Source organism: Elephas maximus, chromosome 20 (genome assembly GCF_024166365.1).
Source record: "Elephas maximus indicus isolate mEleMax1 chromosome 20, mEleMax1 primary haplotype, whole genome shotgun sequence".
Taxonomy (NCBI): domain Eukaryota; kingdom Metazoa; phylum Chordata; class Mammalia; order Proboscidea; family Elephantidae; genus Elephas; species Elephas maximus.
The window spans coordinates 34506924-34531291 of NC_064838.1; the positions used below are offsets into that span (position 1 = coordinate 34506924).

Sequence of the window (24368 nt, forward strand, 5' to 3'; positions counted from 1 at the left end):
AGGGCTCCCCTGGGTCAAAGGAGGATGGAGCCAGAACCTGGCCCCGCAGGGGCTTCCCCTCCCCAGGCTCCTTCCCAGCCCCGTCCTCTCTTCCAAGCAAGGCAGATAGTAGGTGAGAAGTCAGTGTGAGAGTCAGGTCTTCCCTTGGAGCTTGATCGGAGGGACGAGAGGGCAGGAGACAGGACAGGCTGAGGTCAGGTCAACTCCTGGGCTGTGATCCTGGCCTTCAGGGTCCCTGGGAGTGAGCGACAGGACATGGAAGGACCCCCCATCCAGAGACATCACCCCCTGGCCGCAACACAGAGCTTACTGTAGTGCTCACGAAATCTGGGGAAGAGAGAATGAGTGAGAGTCACAGACTGCCAGGGTGTCAGGGCTCCCCTTGGCCACTCCCCAGGGCAAAATTGGCAAAAATATTACTTGCACTGGCTCTCAAATCCCAACCAGGCCTCTGACCAGCCAGGTGGCCTTGAACAAGGCCCAATTTTCTTACCTGTAAAATGGGGATAATAATGTATTTCAATGAAATGGATGGACATAATGGCTGCAACAATGGGCTCAAGCATAACAAGGATTGTAAGAATGGCGCAGGACCAGGCAGTGTTTCGTTCTGTGGTACATGGGGTCGCTATGAGTCAGAACTGACTCGATGGCACCCAACAACAACAATGTATTTCACAGAGTAATTGAGACGTCAAAAGGAGCTAAATAAAGGGCTTTGCACAGTGTCTAGCACATAGTGAATGCTGGAAATGGTAGCAGTTTATTTCTGACTTTTTTTTCAGAGGCCTTTGACTCAGAACTGAGCTGTGAGGCTCACTCATCTTGAACTCTCTCTGCCAATCAGGCCCTTTTCCTCCTGAGTGAGGGATGACAATCCCCAGACGCTGAAGAGAGGCAAACGATGGCTCCCTTATGTTACTTTTAACACTGAGGCTCAGGAGCTTTATGGAGAAAGGAGAGGAATGCTAAGCCCGCCCAGCTCACACCAGTTTCTTGGATCCTACTCACATTAGAAAGGCCAGACATACTAAGCCTTTGGTCCTGCACTTCTGGAAGCTGCCACTAGAGGGTGGCCTTTGACTTCATGCAAAGACCATAGAAATCATCAGGTCTGAAGGTCTCTGAGGGAGGAGCCCAGAGAAGGCTGGTCAGCCACCAGCAGCCCAGGAGGACCCAGAAGAGGGGGCAGACCATCTCTAGCCTAACCAGGCTGGACAGGTAGCATGGCACAGTGAGGACATGCTTGGGCTTTGGACCTCAACCTGGGTTCAAATTCTGGATGTACCACTTAGGTGACCTTGGGCAAGTCGCTGGACCTCTCTCAACTTCAACCTTCATACTTGTAAAATGGTGGTCAGCACGCCTACTTGACTGGGTCTTTGTGATGACTGAACGCTCTTACTGAGCGCTCACCACTTTCCAGACACTGCTCGCCACTGTACACGCACAATCTTATTTCCTCTTCACACAACAGCTCTGTGAGGGGGTACAACTCTCATCGCCCTGGTTGTATGCATGAGGAAACTGAAGTTTGAGGAGGTTAAGTGATTTCTTAGTTCAGCCTGCTTCCAATGTGGAAAATCTGCCTCTGCAGTTCAAGAGTTCAACTATAATATATACTATCTCCTGTCAAATGAGGTAATACTGTGTAGGCATTATCTCATTTAATCCTCACTACGATTAATGCCCATTTTACAGATGAGGAGAGACTCTAAGAGATGGATCTAATTAGTGTAATTAATTATGTAAAGTGCCAAACATGCTAAGAGCTCAAGGAAGGGTGTGACTATAAAGATCACTACTCCCGTTTTGCACAGTAAAGAACACAGCCATATGCTGGTTTCTGCCCACTGCTGCAGGGTCCCTTTATTGATCAGGTGCAGGGCGGGCTTTGAGGTCAAAAGCCTCTGACTGTAAAGTCAGCTTCTTCGAGTGCAAATTGGTACCACTCCTTTAGTGAGCAATCTGCCACTATCATTACAATTTTAAGTGTGCCATTCTAGTCTTGAAAAACATTGAGAAAACACTTGCATTTGTGCATGAGAAGGCGTGTATAATAATGTCATTCTAGCAACGTCAGTAATAGTGGAACACTGGAAACCTCACTAATAGCCCCCAAAGGAGAATGGTTAAACAAACTGTGGTTCGTTCATTTTAGATAATACTAAGCATTGGAATAAAAACTAAAACCAAACCCATTGCCCTTGCATCGATTCCAACGCTGGAATAAAAAGGGTGAGGTGGATCTCCAGGAAATGATGAAGATCTTTAAGACATGCTCTAGAGTTGAGCACAAAAGTAATCTTAGGAGGGATTCATTTAGGAAGATGCCATTTATGTTAGTATGTAACAATACTGTGTATTTTTTAAAGGAACATGTATGTAGACACGTAGGGAACGGTCTGATAACAGTGGTCACACCTGAGGAAGGTAAAGAGGGTGCTAGGAAAAGGAAGTTCTGCCCTGATGAGTATTTTCGTTCCTCTATTATATTTTAATATGTTACTTGATATGTACAAAACTAATTACAAAGCATACTGTAATAAACACCTATGAATTCACCACTCAAGAACTATATATAACTTGACCAATAACTTGCATATACCTACATGTCCCCCATCTAATGCTCCTGGCTTCCTCCCGTCCCATCCTAACCAGATAGCCACGATCCTACCACTTCTAGTTATTTCTTTGCTTTTTAAGGATGGATAGACAGACAGATGGACGAACAGACGGACAGACAGATGGTAGATAGACGGTAGATGGAGGATGGATGGATGGATGGATGGATGGATGGATGGATGGATGGATGGATGGATGGATGGATGGATGGATGGATGGATGGATGGATGGATGGATGGATGGATGGATGGATGGATGGATGGATGGATGGATGGATGGATGGATGGATGGATGGATGGATGGATGGATGGATGGATGGATGGATGGATTAGATACACAGAGATAGATTAGACAGATAGATTAGATAGATAGATGATAGATGGATTCACTGATAGATAGATGATAGCAGTTTCAATCTACCATCCGCTCCTTGGAAACCCTACAGGGCTGTTCTACTCTGTCCTACAGGGTCGCTCTGAGTCAGAATCGACTCAACAACAACAGATTTTTTGGTTTTATATGTATCTGTCATCTTCTGGAACTTGATTTTCTTTCTCTCTCAATATCACGTTTCCAAAATGCATCCATTCTGTTACTGATGGTCACTCATGTTCATAGTTTTGTACTATTCCATGATGGCCATTTAGGTTGTTTTCAATTATTTGCCATTTTGAAAGTTACTGCCACGTGCTTTCCTGGACGTTTCTCATGGGTTTATGCCCAGATGCGAGTTTGGTAGGTCAAAAGGAGTGCAAATGTTCCACTTTGAGGGGTCTCATCAAATTGTTTTGAAGGTGGCTGTATTGTCTGTAACGTCTCCGATTTTTGCATCACTTTTATTACCTTTACTGTAAATGGTCCCGACCCTGGAAGAGCAGGCCTTGCCAGCCCAGCGGCCCAGCCCCACAGCCCTGGCACTCACCTTTGTTCTCCTGCTTGAGCTCCTCCTGCAGCAGGTCTGTTTGCCGGTTGCCCAGCACAAAGGCGAGGAAGGAGAGGATGAGGGCATTGAGGATGCCAATGATGGCCAGGATGTACGCCCAGCGCACCGAACAGTCCCCCAAGGAGTACTTCCCAGTCTTGGCCCCGCACATGTCCCGGATCGTCTCGGCGTCCCAGCCGTCTGGGAAGATCATGCAGCCCAGGACAAGGCACAGAGCTGAGGGGGCATGAGGGCCGGACCCATCACCATGGTCAGAGAGGAAGAGAGAAGGGGCTCATTACTCCCCAGAGCCTGAAGACCACCAGAAACCCTCCTCAGTCTGGGCCCCAGCATTCCCACTCTGCCCATCAACCAAAGTGCTTATTACCCACTTATTGTGGGTTGTGTGGACACAGATGAGGGTCTGGGATCGGTCTTGGGGAGCAGAAACCTTCCAGAACCTACAATGCCCTCTCCCTCCCCCATCAAACCAGCTTCTCATCCAGGACACCCTCCTGGTTTCTCCAACCCAAACGCCTGCTTTCCCATTAAATCAACTCCTCCTCCAGGAAGCCTTCCTGGAAATACGAAAAAATAGAAAATCACAGCCATCTCCTTCATCTCCCTTTAGCACTCCTGGCTACGTTCACCCTCTCCAATCTTCCCATTTTTTTAATTTATTCATTTATTAAGTGCCGTTTTCTTTTCTTCAAGATACTGGGAATACGTTTTCATTCACGCAGTTAAGCTCCAATCTGAAGGGACCATGGAATGAGAAAGATGGAGTTTGAGCCTAGTTCTTGACCTACTCAGCTACAGGACTTTGGGGAAGCTGCCGAACCTTTTTGAACCTGTTTCTTTGTATAACGGAAACCATAGTGTTTACCTCATAAGATTGTTGTGAGGATTAAATGAGGTAAGGCTTGCAAGACACTTTGCACAGGGCAGCGTTCACTTGCTCAGGTAGTATTTATTGAGGGTAGGAGATCAGACTTGGGGGGCGGGTACATGAATCCTGGCCTCATGGGCTTGCAGTGTAGTAGAATTCTGGGCTCAAACCCTGGCTCATTTATTTACTATATGTGTGACCTTAAGTGAGTTCCTTCACTTTTGCACCTCAGTTTCCTCATCTATAATATGGGGATATTATATATTATAAGTGATTGTAAAAATCACAAAAGGCAGCAAATGTCAAGTGCTTGGCACAGTAAGTCCTCGATAAATATTAGCTATTATTATTAAAAAATAGTTATAATGATAAATACAGTAATAACATAAATAAGGAATGAATGGGGGAGTTCCAGATAAAGAGAAAGGCAGATGGCAGAAGGGGCAGACCAAGATAGGACCTCCAAATGCACGGCTACTCATCTGCTTGCTCCCTCCTCAGCATTCACCCCCTAGGTGTTTAGGCCCCACCCCTGCCAATCCAGCCCCTATGAACTAAGTGGGCTCCTCCCCCAGCACTTAGCGTAGCATCATGGGACCCAAACCTGAGCCAATCAGCACACTGCATTCCTGTGCTAATAATGATTGGCTCAGAGAAGGGCACATGCCCCATCAAAGGACAGTCAGAGTCAACGGGACTCAGTGGCCTGACCTGACTCAACCTTGTGGTGACTTAGTCAGTAGTCATCACCTCCACACATGATAGGGCCGCAGGCTGCGGGTGAGAGCTAGCTCTGGGTTATGACTATGTCTGTCTGTCTTGATGTTGCCCTCTTATTGTCTGTCGGTCTCACCTGTGTCTAGGATACTGTGTCTGAGACCCGAAGTTTCCAGAGGACTCCAGTTGGAACTGTAGGATCCTTGACCCTACACCAGGCCAACGGGGGGAGGGGGTGGCATTTAACTTGGGATTTAGATGACAGCGATGAAATCTAAAACTGTTGGGTGGTGGTCAGTTCTGCCCACTGTCCATGAGGCCTGCCTAGTCTCCAGGGTGGAGAAGGGAGCCCTCGGCTTTGAAAGCTTGCTGCCTAGGTCACAGACTCCTCCCAGCCTGCTAATCCAGTGGTGGTGGCCCTTCCCTTCCTAGGGTGCTTTGGGCCTCCTCTGCTCTCTCCCACCCTCCTGGCCTGTGACAGTCCTCTGCCACTTCCTACAATGTCGTGCTCCCCTGTTGTTCTTGTTAGCTGCTGCTGAGCCAGCCAGACTCATAGCGACCTCATGGTGCCCCCATGCACAACATCTGCCGCCTCCATGATCAGCTGGTCCCTCTGCACAACATGGACGATTGGTTCTGAATCCGATATTGTGATCCTTAGGGTTTTCACTGTCTGATTTAGGGAAGCAAATCGCCAGGCCTTTCTTCCTAGTTCGTCTTAGAAAGTGCCTCTGAAACCTGATCAGCATCAGGGCAACACTCCATCCTCCACTGATAGATGGGTGGTGGCTGCACATGAGTGGCATTGCCCCGGAATTGAACCTGGGTCTCCAGCACAGAAGGGGAGAATTCCACCCCTGGGCCACCGCTGCCCCCTCCCCCATGTTATGTCCTCTGTATCTAAAGCAGCATTCCTCTCCTTGAAGCCCAGCTACTTGCCCTAACACGGGATACCCCTCTCCCTCCACACACACTCTGGAAGCAGGCCTTCTCCCATCTCCAACACTCTCACCTCCTCCAAGACAATTCTTCCCAGCCCTGGGGAAACATACCTCTGCTTAAGGGCTGGGGAAAAAGGCAAAAGGAATGGCAAATCCAAGCGGGAGTGAACTCGGTGAGTTAAAATAATGAACAAGTTAGGTTTGAGATGGTGGTTAGATACTCAAACAGGGAAGTCAGGCGCTCAGGGGAAAAACTGGGGCTAGAGACATAAATTTGGGATACGTAGGCATTTGTGGGGCTTCAATCCCTGAGTGTGGACATTATATAAACTGGAGAGAAGGCCCAGGACGGAGCCCTGGGGCACCGCAACATCTACCCGGCAGGAAGAAGAGGAGCCTGCAAAGAAAGCTTGGCTCATCCCTCTTGCACCCCTGCCCCCATTTGGCCCTGACCCTTTTTGAAAGCCCCTCCCGGGCCCTGGTGGCATAGTGGTTAAGAGCTACGTCTGCTAACCAAAAGGTCGGCAGTTCGAATCCACCAGGCGCTCCTTGGAAACTCTATGGGGCAGTTCTCCTCTGTCCTAAAGGGTCGCTATGCTCCCGCATGGACTCGCTGGCAACAGGCTTGGGTTTTTTTGTTTTCTTTTGTTTTTGTTTTTCCCTCCAGCTCCAGGACTCTATCAGGGAGAGGAGGAGGGTCAAACACTGGGAAGTGGGGCGGGAGAGGAGGAGCGGACTCCGCCCCAGCCCTTCGCCCTGCCCTTGGTGTCTCAGGGCCCTCCTCTGGGCTCGTGGGCTCCCGCCTCCGACTCCCCAGCTGGAGGCAGGAATGGGAGAGGGCCTGAGAGGCCCAACCACAAGGCTCTCCGCCTCCCCTCTGGCCCTCCCACCTGCGGTGCCAAGGGGGCGGGCCCACTGCAGTCCCTTTCCTCTCCATCGCAGAGCATCCCCGTCTCCATGGAAACTGCGCCAGTATCCTGGCGCTCCTCCTTGAGCCCGCCGCTCCTAGCTCCGGAGCGCGGTCCTCCACCCTTCGCACCCCAGGCGCCAAGACCTCAAGGAGACCTTTTTCCTCGTTGCTCCGCGACTGCGCGTTCTGTCTCTCTCCGCCTCATCATTTAAAGTGTCTCTGTCTAGTTGAGTCTTCATTCCTTTCTCTTCCCCACCCTTTTCATCTTTCTTGGTCTGTCCCTTCTCCCCTCTCTCAGGCCTGTCTATATCGTGCTCAAGTCTCAGACTCTACTCTCCCTTTCCCCCTCTTCTGTTTAGATCTCTCAGCATCTAACATTGATTCAACACCCCTCCTCATCTCTCTTCCTTCTCTGTATCTCTTCCCTCTTTCTGCCTCTCCCTTCGGACACTGCACAAATACATTTCTGAGTGCCTACTATGTGCCTTCCGTGAACAATGAATAAGGAAGACGGAACAATTGACGCCTTTGAATTATGGTGTTGGCAAAGAATATTGAATATACCATGGGCTGCCAGAAGAATAAGCAAATCTATCTTGGAAAAAGTACAGCCAGAAAGTGAGAATGTCAAGACGTACTCTGGACATGTTAGCAGGAAGGAACAGTCCCTGGAGAAGGACATCATGCTTGGTAAAGAAGAGAGTCAGTGAAAAAAGAGGAAGACCCTCAATGAAATGGATTGACACAGTGGCTGCAAGAGTGGGCTTAAATGTAGCAATGATTGTGAGGAATGCACAGGATTGGGCGGTGTTTTGTTCTGTTGTACACAGGGTTGCTATGAGTCAGAACCGACTCGACAGCACCTAACAACAACAACTATGTGCCAGGACTGTGCAGGCTTCAGGGGGCACAGGCAGGCATGGTGTCTATCCTCAGGAGCAGAGGCACAGGAAGAGGAATAAAATAAACATGTCAACATGCCAAAAGTATAGTTATACATGTCAACAGGTGCATCAAAGGAAACAGACTAGGGGCTGAGACCCAGAATAACAGGGGTGGTCAGAGAAAGCTGAGGGGCTAGGGGGACTCTTTCTCCATCTATCATTCACCACTCCCTGCCTCCTTGTTCTGCAGTGTCCTGAGTGGTGAATATGGGTGGGGGCACTCTGGTAATGGGAAACACCCAGAAGTGGAACAGAGAGAGGAAATCCAATCAGACAGGCTTCTTGGAACCTGGGGGAAGAGAAGAAGAGACCTCGAAGGACAACCAGGATAGTGGCCAAGAGGCTTGACCATCAGGAAAAGGAATCACAACAGGCAAGGCAGGTTTCAGCATTCTCTTTTACTGGATGAGGAAACTGAGGCTAATGCCTTTGAATTCTGTTATGGATTGAATTGTGTCCTCCAAAAATGTATGTCAACTTGGCTAGGCCATAATTCCCAGTACTGTGTCATTGTCTATCATTTTGTGATCTGATGTGATTAAACTACGTGTTGTAAATCCTAAAGCAGTTATATTAATGAAGCAGGACTCAATCTACAAGATTAGGTTATATCTTGAGTCAATCTCTTTTGAGATATAAAAGAGAGAATCAAGTAGAGGGGAGAGGGACTCATCCCACCAAGAAAGAAGAGCCAGGAGAAGAGTGAGTCCTATTGACTTGGAGTCCCTGCACTGAGAAACTTCTAGGTCCAAGGGAAGATTGACTACAAGGACATTTCCCTGGAGCTGAGAAAGAAAAGACTTCACCTGGAGCTGATGCCCTGAATTTGGACTCCTAGCCTCCTAGACTGTGAGAGAATAAATTTCTGTTTGCCAAAACCATCCACTTGTGGTATTTCTGTTATAGCAGCAGTAGATAACTAAGACAGAATTTGGTACTGGGAGTGGGGTGCTGCTCTAAGAAAGATCTAAAATGTGAAAGTGCTTTTAAAACTGAATGGGTAGAGGCTGGAATAGTTTTAAGGTGCCTTAAAGAGACCATTGGTGGAATTATGGACATCAAAGACAATTCTGGTGAGGGCTCAGATGGAACTGAGGAGAGATGTAACACTGGAGATGGCACAGATGGCGAGAAGCAGTAGCAGAGAAATGGCAGCAACAGAACCAGGAGAGACTGAGGGAGCCGACCCATGGAACTAGAGAGCTGAGTGCTTTTGCACAGGAGGCTTCTTAGTGGAGTGGGATACCTCTGGGCACTCATCAGTAGAACTAGGCTTGCTGACTCACAGAGCAAGAGAGCTGAGTGCCTTTACAAAGGAGGGTTCCTGGCGGCGTGGGGTGATTCCAGGCACTCATCGGTAGACCTAAAGAGCTTTGGAACATTTGCCCAAGCAGGGCAGAGGCCCAGCTGGCCCAAGAGGCCCAAGGGGCCAAGAGGCCAAGTAACCAGGAAGTAGAAGCTGAAGAGACAAGGAACACATGAAGCAGAGCTGCCTCACTCTCAAAGGGTAGAGCCACGGCCTCTGATGTTTCAAAGGGTGGGGCCATAGCCTCCTAGGTTTCAAAGAGTCAGATCTTCACTAACTTAGTTCCAGACTATGGGGCTGGCTTTCACAAGTGCCAGTGGGATGGGGCCAGATCTGCTCCCCAAAGGTGAGGGGGAGTGGCTGCCATGCTTAAGGGGCAGAAGAATGGGGCCCGCCAGAGTCAAAGGGGTAGGATTGCCACTTAGATGGACTAGGAAAAGGGGACCGCCCAAATGTGAGAGGGCAGAGTTGCCGTTCCAGTGGTCCTGGAAGGAAGGGCTGAAGCCCAGGGCCGTGGAGCTTCCACCCACAATCTGGTAAGTGTGCCCAACACCCAGAGTCTGGAGCTTATCAGAGAACAGAGGATTATTTTCAAGTCTGGAGAGCTGATGTAATGTGTTCTGCTGACTTGCTTGGTGCCAGTTATCTCTTCTTTCCCTCCAATTTCTCCCATTTGTAATGGAAATGTCTAGCTTGTGGCTTTTTCACCATTGTACTTTGGAAGCAGATAAAAAAGAATTTTGCAGAAGATGAGATTTTGGACTTGGAATTGATTTAAGACTTTTGGGGTGAATGTATTTTACATGTGAGAAGGACATGAACTTTAGGGAGCCAAAGGGTGGAATGTTATGGATTGAGTTGTATCCCCCTAAAATATATGTCAACTTGGATAGGCCATGATTCCCAGTATTGTGTGGTTGTCTATCATTTTGTGATCTGATGTGATTATCCTATGTGTTGTAAATCCTAACCTCTATGATGTTAATGAGACAGGATTACAAGCAATTATGTTAATGAGGCAGGACTCAATCTACAGGATTAGGTTATATCTTGAGTCAATCTCTTTTGAGATATAGAAGAGAGAATCAAGTAGAGAGAAGGACCTCATATCACCAAGAAAGAAGAGCCAGGAGGAGAGCACGTCCTTCGATCCCAGGGTTCCTGTGCTGAGAAACTCCTAGATCCAAGGGAAGATTGATGACAAGGACCTTCTCCCAGAACTGACAGAGAAAGAAAGCCTTCCTCTGGAGCCAGTGCCCCGAAATCAGACTTCTAGCCTCCTATACTTTGAGAGAATAAATTTCTGTTCCCCAAAACCATCCACTTACGGTATTTCTGTTATAGCAGCACTAGATAACTAAGGCAGATTCCAAGTTCAAGTCTCTTTTGGAAATAATGAGCACTGGCTGCACAGCCAGGTTCTGCAGAGGCACAGGCATGGGTGAAGGGACAGGGACGGCAGGGCAGAGCTTCTTAATCTCAGCATTTTTGACATTTGGTCTAGATAAGTGTTTGTGGCGGGGGGCTGTCCTGTGCATTGTAGGATGTTTAGCAGCATCTCCAGCCTCTAGATGCAAGTAGCCACACCACCCCCATGATACCAAAAAATGTCTCCAGACATTGTCAGATAGCCCTTGGGGGGCAAAATCATCCCTGGTTGAGAACCACTGGTGTACAGGCAGGGGACCTCAGATGGGGCATCTCCTTCCCATTACCCCCACAGTCCAAGTAGCAAGAAGATGTTGTGACAAAATTAATATTAATATTTAGTAATATAATAAATATTATTAATAATGCAATGATATTTTGAAATAGTATTGAGTGCTTAACTATGTGCTAAGCTCCTGACATTCATTATCTCGTTTAATCCTATCACAAATCTGAAGTGAGAAAAACTATCACCTTAATTTTACAGATGGAAACTGAGGCTCAGAGAAACCAAGTATCTTATCCAATGTTGCAGAGATAGTAAATGGTGGGATCTGTATTCAAATCCAGATATGTCCTTATTTAAGGTTTTTCTTTGCACTGACTCACTTTTTAGCTTATATACACTTATTTTAAAAGTAAACTTGATATCACACTCAAAGAAAAGGAAACCAGAATCATTTGCTGTAAGCAGAAGGAAACTATGGAAATAAGCATAAAGAAACAAAAACAATGTTATTAAATTCTAGTTACATACTTTTGCCCGCCAAGTGCTCTGAGCCTAAGCGCTACTCTATTTATTTAAAAGTTCCTATTAGTAAGCCTGAGAGGAGTTAAAGACACATTAGCACCACACTGAGACTTTTTCCTTGAAGCTCTGGAGGAAATTGGAAATGGAATAACATGATTACTACTGGTCACCTAATAGAAACCCTGGTTGCATAGTGGTTAAGAGCTCAGACTGCTAACCAAAAGGTCGGCAGTGCGAATTCACCAGGCACTCCTTGGAAACCATATGGGGCAGTTCTGCTCTGTCCTATAGGGTTGCTATGAGTCAGAATCCACTCAACGGCAATGGGTTTTTTTTAATGGGGTCACCTAATGCCATTGGGCGTACCTTCCACCTTTGGGAAACACTGCCCACCTTGTGCCACCTCAACAGGAGGCTCAGCTCTTTACAGTGCGACTTTAGGCAAAGTCAGTTCGCCTTTCTGGGCCTTGGCTTCTTCATCTGAGAAATGGGAGTTATGACATCTATCCTACCCACTTCATATAGCTTTTGTGAGAATCAAAGGAAATGACAGAGAAGAGATGTGGCAAATTATGAAGGATGGAGTCAGGGCAAGGCATGGCCACTCTTGGCAGAATGGAAGAAACCTTGGATATAAGAGACAAAGAAGCCTTTTTTCAGATACTCAAGAAATGTTAACAGTGGCTGCCTTGGGAAGGAGGTAAGCTTAATTTTTACCATATAATCCTGACAGAGATAGTTAACCACTCCATTATCTGTTGCCCCTTTCTTCCTTAATATTAAACCAAACTCGTTGCCGTTGAGTCAATTCTGACTTATGGCTACCACATGTGTTACAGAGTAAAATCGCTCCATAGGGTTTTCTTGGCTGTCATCTCTATGGAAGGAGATTGCCAGATCTTTCTTCAGCACCCTGGGTGGGTTTGAAGTGAAATTTAAGTTAATAGTCGAGCACAAACTGTTGGTGCCACCTAGGGACCTTCTTTAATATTAGAACCCCCAATTTTTAGCTGAGCCCTTGATTGTATAGAATAAGACTGCATTTTCCAGCTTCCCTTGCAGCTAGATGTGTTGTGTGACTTCAAGGAAATAGCTTCATGTAAACAGATTTATAAGGATGCTAGAGTGTGCTCTTTGACCCATTTTTCTTTGTCCCTTCCTCCAACATCCTGCCTAGAATGCAGATGTGATGGCTAGAGCTCTAGCAGCCGTATCCAACAATGAGGACAAGGGCCATACCCTAGGAGTGGTGGAGGAGAGATGGAGGAAGCTAATGACTTCAGGAGCTGCTATACCAGCTCTAGACTACCTAACTCTGCACTTTTAAATTTATTTACCTAACACCTAAGAGACTAGAACTTTGGGTGTTTAAGATATGATTATTTTGGATTTTCCTGTCATAGCAAAACCTAGTCTTAACCAATACAATAATATTTTATACCTTTTCAACTTTATATCTTGTGTATGTGGAGCCCCGGTGGCACAGTGGTTTAAGGTTTAGCTTCTAACCAAAAGTTTGGTACTTCAAAACCACCAGCTACTCCCTGGAAACCCTATGGGGCAGTTCTACTGTGTCCTGTGGGGGTCATCATGAGTCAGCATAGACTTGACGCCAACGGGTTTTATCTTGTGTCTGTATTATCTTTTGGGCAAAAAAAAAAAAAATGCTTTCAGCTGTGTGTCTTTAGGCACTCGCATCACCTCTCTGAACGTCAGCGTCATCATCTCAAGGTTGCGAGGTAGATTGGGTGATCGCCATCCTTTCTGTAATGGCAGTATGCCTCATGGTTTGTGGAATGTGTGAGTGGCATATTCACTCTGCTTGGAGAACAATTTTGCAGTACTCATAAAAATCATAAATGCACTTACCCCTTGACTCAGAAATTTCTCCAATGGCTAAACCTCCATGTATACATGAAGGATGTATACGAGAGTGTTCACTGCACAACCATCTTAAAGGACTGAAAACAAACGTCCATTAAGAGAGAACCAGTTAAATAAATTAGGAGTCCCTGGGTGGTGCAAATGGTTACCATGCTTGGCTGCTAACCAAAAGGTTGGAGGTTCAAGTCTACCCAGAGGTGCCTCGGAAGAAAAACCTGGCAATCTACTTCCAGAAAATCAGCCACTGAAAACACTATGGAGCACAGTTCTACTCTGACACACGTGGGGTCACCATGAGTCAGAGTCAACTTGATGACAACTAGTAGTTAAATAAATTATGGTGTATCCATGTCATGGAATACTACTAAGCCATTAAAAAGAATACGGTACGACTGTATATGTTATTGTGGAAAATCTTCTAAGATATATTATGGATAAAAAGAAAATCAAAGTACAAAAATACTATATATAGCATGATTCCCATCTGTGTTTTTTTTAAAGGATTACATACCACGGAATGCAGTCCAACAGAAAGAGTGGGATTGGTCTATAAGGACTGACACAGCATTCTGCAACATGCTGTTACTAAAAGCAACTGTAATTAAAAAAAAAAAAACACATGTATCCAGGGTTTTCTATATACCAGTCATGGTTCTAACTGCTTTATGTGTATCCACTTGTTGTTATTTATGTTCTTAGGTGCCATCGAGTCAGTTTCAACTCAAAGTGATCCCACGTGACAGAGTAGAACTGCCACGTAGGGTTTTCTAGGCTGTAATCTTTGTGGAAGCAGATCACCAGGTCTTTTTCCCAGAAAAACACTGGGTTTCGAACCGCCGATCTTTCATTCAGCAGCCCAGCACTTAACTGTTACGCCACCAGGTCGCCTTACTCATTTATCGCTATCTCCATTTTACAGATGAAGAGCCAGGCCCAGAAAGGTTACGTGATATGCTCATGGTCACACAGCGAGAAGTAACAGAGCCAGGATTCAGGTCTCAACCCCTCCCCTCTCTGGCCTAATGAGCAGATAGACTATACATGGGCATGACACCCCTTACATTTTAAAAAGGTAGAGGACACATAGAAAATGACAGGATATATTTTCCTCATGGATGTGCATGTCAGTGCACAGGGAAAGATAGAAACTTAGTTTATAAGAGTGGTTGCCTCAGGCGGGACAGGGTGGGGACTTGAGCGCTTTTGTGCTGTTTCAGCTTTTCACAGAGTAAGCGTGACTACATACTACTTCTAAATTTTAAAACTTAAGTTAAAAATTTAAATCTAAAAGATTAATTTTGCAAAGAATACACATATCTACATCTATATAACTTGCATATCTATAAACATTTTTGGAAGGCTATAGATTTCTGTATATCTATAGGTTTCTGGGTTATAAACATTAAGGAGGGCAACCTCTGAGAAGTGGGCCTGGGAGAGGGAGGGAGGAAGGGAGGGGGATACCTACTTTTCGCTTTACACCCTCGCGTTGAAAGCATCTGCATCTATTACTTTTATATTAAAAACTATATTAAGCTGTATAGAGACCAAAGCTTATTAGTGGTTACCAGAGGTGGGAAGGAGGGAGGGGAAAAGGGGACTCACTGCTTAGGGGACACTGAGCTTCTGTCAAGGGTGATGGGAAAATCTGGAAACAGAAAATGGTAATGGTTGAACAACATGGCAAACAATGTCAGGGAATTGTACATGTGAAGAATGTTGAAGAGGCAAACAACTTGTTACATATGTATTTACCACAATAAAAATAAGAACAAACTATCATGCCCAATCCTCTTCACCTAGTTCAGGCCCTGGAATACTCTTAAGCTTTTAAGAAATAACTAAGAAATCAAAGGATTAGGGTTAAAAGGAAGAACACTACGTTAGAACTGGGGGAATAAAACTAGGATGAGACCAAGAAATGTTAAAGAATAAGCAAGAGAAAAAATACTTTATACTTAGGTGTTTATTTTCCATAAAGCTTGTGCTATAAACGTGCCTTTATATAAAGCTTTTTAATGATATGTTTTATACTTAACTATTTTAATAGGTGATAGGATACAGGCCTGATGTCAGGGTTGTATCCTTTCACCATACCTATTCAATCTGTATGCTGAGCAAATAATCTGAGAAGCTGGACTATATGAAGAACGGGGCACCAGGACTGGAAGAAGACTCATTAACAACCTGCGTTATGCAGATGACACAACCTTGCTTGCTGAAAGCAAAGAGGACTCGAAGCACCTACTGATGAAGATCAAAGACCACAGCCTTCAGTGTGGATTACACCTCAACATAAAGAAAACAAAAATCCTCACAAATGAACCAATAAGCAACATCATGATAAATGGAGAAAAGACTGAAGTTGTCATGGATTTCGTTTTACTTGGATCCACAATCCAAGCAGCAGTCAAGAAATCAAAAGACGCATTGCATTGGGCAAATCTGCTGCAAAGGACCTCTTTAAGTGTTGAACAGCAAAGATGTCACCTTGAGGACTAAGGTGCGCCTGACCCAAACCATGGTATTTTTCAATCGCATCATATGCATGCGAATGCTGGACAATGAATAAGGAAGACCAAAGAAGAATTAATGCCTTTGAATTGTGGTGTTGGTGAAGAGTATTGAACATACCACGGACTGCCAAAAGAACGAACAAATCTGTCTTGGAAGAAGTGCAGCCAGAATGCTCCTTAGAAGCAAGGATGGAGAGACTGCATCTTACATACTTTGAACATGTTGTCAAGAGGGATCAGTCCCTGGAGAAGGACATCATGCTTGGTAAAGTACAGGGTCAGCGGAAAAGAGGAAGATCCTTGACAAGATGGATTAACACAGTGGCTGCAACAATAAGCTCAAGCATGACAATGATTGTAAGGATGGCGCAGGACCGGGCAGTGCTTCATTCTGTGGTACATAGGGTAGATATGAGTTGGAACTGACTCAACAGCGCCTAACAACAACAACTAACATTTTAATAGAGTTTCATCAAAATACAGTTACACCACCCTCAAGAGATGTCCGCTGAGCTGCGCACTCCCAAAGGAGGTCTCTGTTTGCTCTCTTGTCCTGCTCTTTGTCTGCCAGGCCACAGGTGCTACCCACTACTGGGAGTCAAACTGGATGCACCACAGCTTCCTGCCCTGAAGCTCACACCAAAGAGGCACCACCTCCACCTCCCCTCCCTCCTGATGTGGCTTCTCTGATCTGCCACCCCCTGCTTTCTAGCCTGGGTCCCTCTCACCCAGGCCCTGCAGATGGAAGCTCAGCAAGACCTGGCCATATGTGTCCCTTCATGGGGCAGAAGGATCAGTGCCCAGCTGCTGAAGTGGGCCTGGAAAACAGGGAGGGGAGGCCCAAACTACCGAGAGGAAACTTCGGGCCCCTCACCACCGACAAGTCCGCAGAGGATCTGTGTGGTAGGACCTTCTCAGAGAGGGAAGGAAAAAGCCTACAAATTAAGAGGGGCATGCATGGGAGAGCAACCCAGCACAGTGCATCACAGCCTCAAAAGCTGCTGGCCACAGGGTCTCTGGGGCGGAACCTACCCAATCACCCCTAGGAACCAGCCCTCCTCTTCTTGGGTATACCCAGCTGAAATGTATAGATGTTTTCACCAAAAGATGTATACTAGAAGATTCATAGAAGCTTTATTCATAGCCCCAAACAACCCAAAGGTCTATTAACAACAGAATGGATAAAGAAATCGTGGCATTTTAATTCAATGAAATAATATACAGCTACGAGGACAGAGAAACAGTTGCTACGTGCCACAACTCAGATGACTCTCAAAATGATAGAAAGTATAACAGGACAAACGAATCTACAGGATTAATAGTTGGGTGAGTGGTGACCTTTGGGGGTAGTAATTGGAAGGGGCATAAGGTTCTTGATCTGAATGCTATTTCAATAGGTGTCTTCACTTTGTGAAAGTTCTTTGAGCTGTAGACTTAAGACTTTTGTATTTTTCTCTAAGTATGTTTTACTTCAATAAAAGTTGACTTTTATTGACAGGTTGCATACCACTGTATGTATTAAGTAAACACTAGAAAGAACCTAATTGCCCACCAACAGATAACTGATTAGATACAGCTAACACGCCCATGCGATAGCATGCTATGCAGTCATAAAGAGAATAAGGAAGCTCCTTATGTGCTGAGATGGAAGCACCTCTGGATACACTGTGAAGTGAAGGGCAAGGTAATGAACAACATACATGGTACAAATGTTACCATTTCTGCAAAGAAGGGGGAAATTGTGTGTGGGTGGGTATAGGTGTGTATTTACCAGCACATGCATAAAATATTTCTGGAAGGATTTATAAAAGGATCATAACACTGGTTACTTCTAGGAAGAGGAAGTGGATGACTAGATTACAGGTGTAGAAGGGAGACTTTCACCGATGACCTGTTGTACTTTTTGAATTTTGAACCATGTGAGTATATACATTATCTATTGAAACCTTAAGGTGGGTAGGCAGTCAACTATTAATAAGTGGCTATGCCAGAGATTTTAAGTCACTAGGAATGAAACAATTAAATGAACAAAGAGTTAAAGAATGGCAATGCACAGGCCAAATGTAACTTGTCAGAAATAATGGATCGATCTCAGAAACCTAAAAATGAAAATTTCCACGCCCCTTTTGACTAAACTTACCCATTTCTAGGAATTTATCCTAAGAAAATGGTCAAGAACATGCTCTAAGATTTAGCTCCGAGGGTGTTCATCACATTGTTATTTATAATAGCAAGAAAAAGAGGGAGAGAGAGAAGAAATAAGTAAAAAAAGGAAGGGAAGAAGGAAACAGCCTAATATTCAAAAATATGGGAATGTAGCTCTTTCATACCATGGAATATTACTCAGCTATCAAAACTGAGAAAGATTTAACAATACAGGAAATATGCATGATATGTTGGGTGAAGAAAATGCTGTAAAAAATAATGCACAATATAGTTTCATTATGGGAAAGAATACCAAACCAAAATCAAACCCGTTGCCATCAAGTCGATTCCAATTCATAGCTACCCTATAGGACAGAGTAGAACTGCCCCCATAGGATTACCAAGGAGCAGCTGGTAGATTTGAACTGCCAACCCTTTGGTGAGCAGCCGAACTCTTAACCACTGTACCACCAGGGCTCCAGAAAAAAAAATATACACAGTTACAGCAATAGTTAGATAGAATTTATCATGTCAAACACTATATACTAAGTACTTTACACACACTGGAAACCCTGATGGCATAGTGGTTAATAGCTACAGCTTCTAACCAAAAGGTCAGCAGTTTGAATCCACCAGGTGCTCCTTGGGAACCCCATGGGGCAGTTCTACCCTGTCCTATAGGGTCACTATGAGTCAGTATTGACTCGATGGCAGTGGGTTTGGTTTTTTTGGTTACACACATTAGTTCATTTAATCCCACAATAACTCTAGAGTAGATAGTGTTATTCTCTTGTTTTTACAGATGAAGACACTGAGGAACATAGAAGTTCACAAGTCTAAGGTCCTGCAGCTAGTAAGTTGCAGAACCAGGATTTGAATCCAGTCTAGCTCTAGAGCCTGCATATAACCAGCATTCTGTAGGTTATAAGGACCCTGAGTGGTACACGTGGTTACTAATCTAAAGGTTGGTGGTTTGAACCCACCCAGCAGTGCCATGGAATAAAGGCCTGGTGATCTGCTTCCATAAACATTACAGCCAAGAAAACCCTATGGAGTAGTTCTACTCTATAACACATGGGGTCACCATGAGTTGAAATCAACTCAATGGCAAAGAATTTGAGTTTTTTTTTCTTTCTATAAGTTATGGACAAAAAAAAACCAAAACAAAAACCCAATCCCCTTGCTGCCGAGTTGATTACGACTTAAAGAGACCCACAGGACAGAGTAGAAGTGCCCCATAGGGTTTCCAAGGAATGGCTGGTGGATTCGAACAGCTGACCTTTTGGTTAGTAGCCAAATGCTTAAACTACTGTGCCATGTGAGTCGGAATCAACTTGATGGCAATGGATAGGTTATGGACTGTATAAGGAGCCCTGGTATCACAATGGTTAAGTGCTAACCAAAAGATCAGTGGTTTGAACCCACTAGCCGCTCAGCTCTGGCGATCTGCTCCTATAATAATTATAGCCTTGGAAACACTATAAGGCAGTTCTACCCTGTCATACAGGGACACTATAAGTTGGAGTTGACTCAACAGCACACAACAACAACACAACACAGACTGTGTATAGCACAGATGTGTGAATGTAGAGCAAGCAGTTAAGAATGGCTGTCTCTGGAAGAGTGAGATTATGGGTATAATTTCGCTCATCTCCAATTTTTCTACAAAGAATAAAGAGCAATAATAATCTTAGAAAAGGAGAACTGTACAGAGACACAGTATAACATAGAATACACTATTGGCTGCTTGCATTCTCCCTCATGTTTACCAAGGTTTTTCTAGAAATGACCAGGCTTTGGGCTGGGGAGCCGAGGAAGGGTTTGTGTCCGCATTGAGATCACAGCTTTCAAAGGGAACTGCTTCCCTAGAGCAGGTGCAGTGGGGGGCTGTAGTGAGAACCATCTGACAGGGAGGACTCCAGGGAAGGGCGGGAGTGGCAGAGGTGCTTGTCCACATGACTCACCCTCCTAGGTCTCAGCATTCATCTCTGCTCCTGCTCACCCAGGGCAAGGGCTTATTTTACAAGGGAGGCTGGGTCTATCCTAACAGCCCACAACCCAGTAGGTTTGAGGCTCAGGCCCAATCCTAGTGCCCCTAATCAAGCCTGGACCTCTGGAAGGGGACTCCTGGGGCTGGGCTCCCCATCTACCATCCAGCCACATAGATGCTGGGGCCAAAACTGGGGAGTCCTCTTTATCTCTACCTCCCACATCCAATCTATTGCAAGGCTGATTGGCTCAACTTCCAAAAAACATCCAGGCTCTAACTCCTTTTCTCCATCTCTGCTGCTACTACCTTGATCTAAGCTGTCCTGATCTCTTTCCTAACTAATTCCTCTGCTTCCACCCTTGTGCCATCATAGTCTATTCTCCACTCAGCGTCCAGAGTGATCTTTCAAAAACAGATCGTATTGCTCCCGGTTTAATACCCCCCAAAAGCTTCCCATCGCACTTAGAATCAAATCCTGACACCTTGTCATGGCCTCCTTCCTGAATTCCTGAAAACATGTCAAGTTCATTCCCACCTCCGGGCCTTTGCACTGATGGTTCCCTCTGCTTGGGATACATTTCCCTTAAGTCACTCCCTTAAGTCAATCTTGAGAAGCTCACAGTTTAGCCGGGAAGACTGTTAAGAACACAAATAATTGTCTCTGGCATCACAGATGCTGTTATAGAGATATGGAACACCTGTACTTAGCGCAGTAATTATTTGATAGCAGTTTACTCTTGCCGCCACCCCCAGGTTCAGCCTGCACTAAGCCCACAGCCTCTTAATGACCTTTGGATCCACTGCTCCTCCCCATCCCCCCATTGCCCTGCCCTATTCAGCTCTCCCACACCCATCTCTAGGATTTGGTCAAAAGCCTTCCATTGGACTCCCTGCATCCTGTCCGGTTCCCTCCAGTGCTGGACAAGGGCCTTCCAGGTGACTCCACCCCTTCCTTGTCCACTTTTGCTCCTCTAGACACGTTCCTTTCTCAAGGCTGTCAGTCTCAGTTTCTGTTTGCCTCCTACTGCTCTGGCTCTTCTCTCCAGTCTCCTTCTCCAGCTCCTCCTTCCCTACCTCCCACTTAAACCGTCAGCGTTTCCTAGGTTGTCTCCATCTCACCCACGCTCAGATTCCTAGATAATGCCACAGATCTACCTCTCTAGCCAAGCCAAGACCTGTCTCCTGACTCCAGACCCAAATATCTAATTGCTTATTGGACCTTTCCTCTTGCACATCCCATAGACAAAAAAAAAAAAACAAAACAGTTGTGGTTGCATCAATTCCCACTCATGGTGATCTCATGTGTGTCAGAGTAGAACTGTGGTCCACAGGGTTTTCAGTAACTGAGTTTTCAGAAGTAAATTCCCAGGCATTTCTTCCAAGGCACCTGTGGGTGGGTTCAAACCATCGACCTTTTGGTTAGTAGCCAAGCACTTAATCCTCTGAACCACCTAGGGACTCGTCGCATATCTCATACCAGTTACCAGTTGCTGTTGAGCTGATTCCAACTCATGATAACCCCATGTGTCAGAGCAGAACCACTCCATAGGGTTTTCAAGGTTGTGACCTTTCAGAAGCAGATCGCCAGCCCTTTTTTCTGAGGCACCTCTGGTTGTGTTCAAACTGCCGATCTTTTGGTTAGTAGCCAAGCACTTAACCATTTGCACCACCCAGGACTCCATCACAGGAAACTCAAGTTCAACATTTCCAAAGCTGACCTATACCCTGTACCCCAAACCTGCTCTTCTTCCTACACGCTTTGTGAACATCACTCCAGAGACCCAATCCTCCACGGTGGGAACCGGGAGTCATCCACAACACCTGCCTCTTCCTCACCTCCAGCACATCCAGCTGATCTCCTGAATAGGTCTCCAATCTTTCTCCCCATTTTCCTCCCTCAGCCTCATCGTTTTGGATGTGGTCCAGGTGAAGGACCACATCCAAAACCTCCTCCCTGGACCCCCTGACTCCCATCAGACATCTGCCAGGCCTATTCTTCACAGCAGCCACCTGAGTCATCTTTCTAAATCCACATCGGGACCTGGTCACTCCCATGCCTAAAAGTGGCTGCTCATCACCCAGACTCCAAGACCCAACTTTCAAGGATCTCCATAAGCAGCCCTACCTACTTTTCCAAGCTCAACTCTCAACTCTTTCCACCTTTCCTCCCTTGTTCTAGCACAGACCATGGAATGTTGGAGCCAAAGTGAATTTCACCCAGGCCACAGAGCAACTAACAGCAATCACTAAAGTTTATTGAAGGTTTACTTTGTGACAGTGTCTACACATATATGCACAGTTAATCTTCCTTTTTTAGAAAAAAAAATATATTACGCATTAGGTGAAAGTTTACAGAGCAAATTCGACAGTGTTCTGTGACATTACAGCGTGTCAGCACACTCATTTCCATCCTAGGTTTCCCATTTCCTTTCATCCTGATTTTCTGCCCCTTCTTGCCTTCTCATCTTTGCTTTTGGCCAAAAGTTGCCCTTTTGATCTCGTATAATTGATTGTTCTAAGGAGCATGTTCTTCTCAGGCGTTATTGTTTACTTTATGGGCCTGACTATGATTTGACCACAAAGGTGGTCTCGGGAAATGGCTTCAGTTCCAGTTCAGAAGGGTGTCTTAGGGTCAGAGTCTCAGGGGTTCCTCCAGTCTCTGTCAGACCAGTAAGTCTGGTCTTCTTTGTGAATTTGATTTTTTGTTTTACATTTTTTCTCCCGCTCTGTCTGGGGCCCTCTGTTGTGATTCCAGTCAGAGCAGTCAGTAGTGGTAGCCAGGCACCATCTAATTCTTCTGGTCTTGGGGTCATCTAGGCTGTGGTTCATGTGGCCCATTAATCCTTTGGACTAATAGCTCTCTCGAATATTTGGTTTTCTTCACTCTCCTTTGCTCTGGACAGTAAGAAACCAATACTTGTATCTTAGATCATCACTTGGAAGTTCTTAAGACCCCACATGCTACTCACCATAGTAGGATGCAGAACATTGTCTTTGTGAACTATGTTGTGCCAATTGACACAGATGTCCCAGGAGTCTCTACGGTCCTTGGCCTTCACGCCTAGGTGCTTCATCCCTCGAGGTATTTGGTTATATCTAAGAAGTTGTCCTAACTGTGGCCGTCGGGTGCTCTATTGTCTATATTAATACATAAGCAGCACCTACAATTATGTATGTAGAAATATCCACCACCAAACCTCTACCTGGAGGTGGGTGTGACAATTAATTTTTCAACAGCCTCGTGAGATAGTTACTATTATTATGCCCATTTTATAGGTGAGGGAACTGAGACTCAGAATTAAGCAACCTTCCTAAGAACCCTTGGCTGGAACTGGCACAGTCAGGACTCTAACTCAAGTCATCTGACCACTAAACTATGCTGTCTCCATAGGAGTGGGTGGTAGAGCTAGGGCTTGAATCAGATATCATCATTCATTCATTCAGTACATACTTAGTAAGTACCTACTATGTGCCAGGCACAGACTCCTGATTCCGGGCTCTCATTATGCCATTAAGCTGCTCAGGGATTAAAATAAGGTGGGTAATGAGGAATAACATGAAGTGGAAATTAACAGAAAAAGACAAAAATAAGAGGCTTTCAGAATAAAAATTATCCTTTTGACAGCTCCAACACATTCCCTCCACCAACAACCAGATTGGATTGTGTTTCCTCCATGCCTAAAACACCTCAAAGCCTTTCTAGGTATCATCCTAAACCCAGGAGCCATAAAAGAGGGAATTGGTGATTTGCTTATATTAAGAAAAAAACAAATTTCACCACAGAAAAAAAATTCATAGACAAAGTCAGAAGATAACAAGCTGGGAAACAATATTTGTAATTCATCACAAAGGGCTGATTTTCTTAATATACAGAGAGTTCTTACAAATCAATGAGGAAAAATACCATTTACTTGATAGAAAAGTGTATAAGAACTAACAATTTACAGAAAAAAATGTAAAAGGTGCTCAACCTCATTCATAATGACAGAAAGGCAAATTACTACTATAAGAGAACTTTATCAGATTGGCAAAGATAAAATGTTTGATAAGACACTGAGTTGGCACAGATGTGCAGAAACAAGTACTTCATACATTGCTGGTGGAAGTATAACTTAGTACAACCTCTGTGGAGGACGCTATGACTAGATCTATCAAAACTGAGCAATTCCACTTCTAGGGATTTCATCCTTATCCTTAACATACATATTAAATCATCCACTGCAGCACTGTTTACAGTAAAATATTGTAAGCAACTTGAATGTCTCTTATTGGAGGAGTGGTTAAATAAATTATGACACATCTATTATGGATTGAATTCTGTCCCCCTAAAATGTGTATCGACTTGGCTAGGCCATGATTCCCAGTGTTGCGTGGTTGTCCTCCATTTTGTGATCTGATAT

The 24368-nt window shown here is 45.1% G+C and overlaps 1 protein-coding gene across 1 annotated transcript in view; it reads right to left on the reverse strand.

Annotated features, from left to right (window-relative positions):
• Positions 1-226: 226 nt before the first annotated feature.
• The window catches only part of LHFPL4 (LHFPL tetraspan subfamily member 4), a 32331-nt gene continuing 8189 nt past the window's right edge, over positions 227-24368 (reverse strand). Inside the window, exons 3-4 of the mRNA XM_049862629.1 lie at positions 3548-3784; positions 227-327 (exon numbers count right to left, since the gene is read on the reverse strand). Of these exons, the coding sequence (XP_049718586.1) occupies positions 227-327; positions 3548-3784 (338 nt within the window). The remainder of the gene's footprint in view (positions 328-3547; positions 3785-24368) is intronic.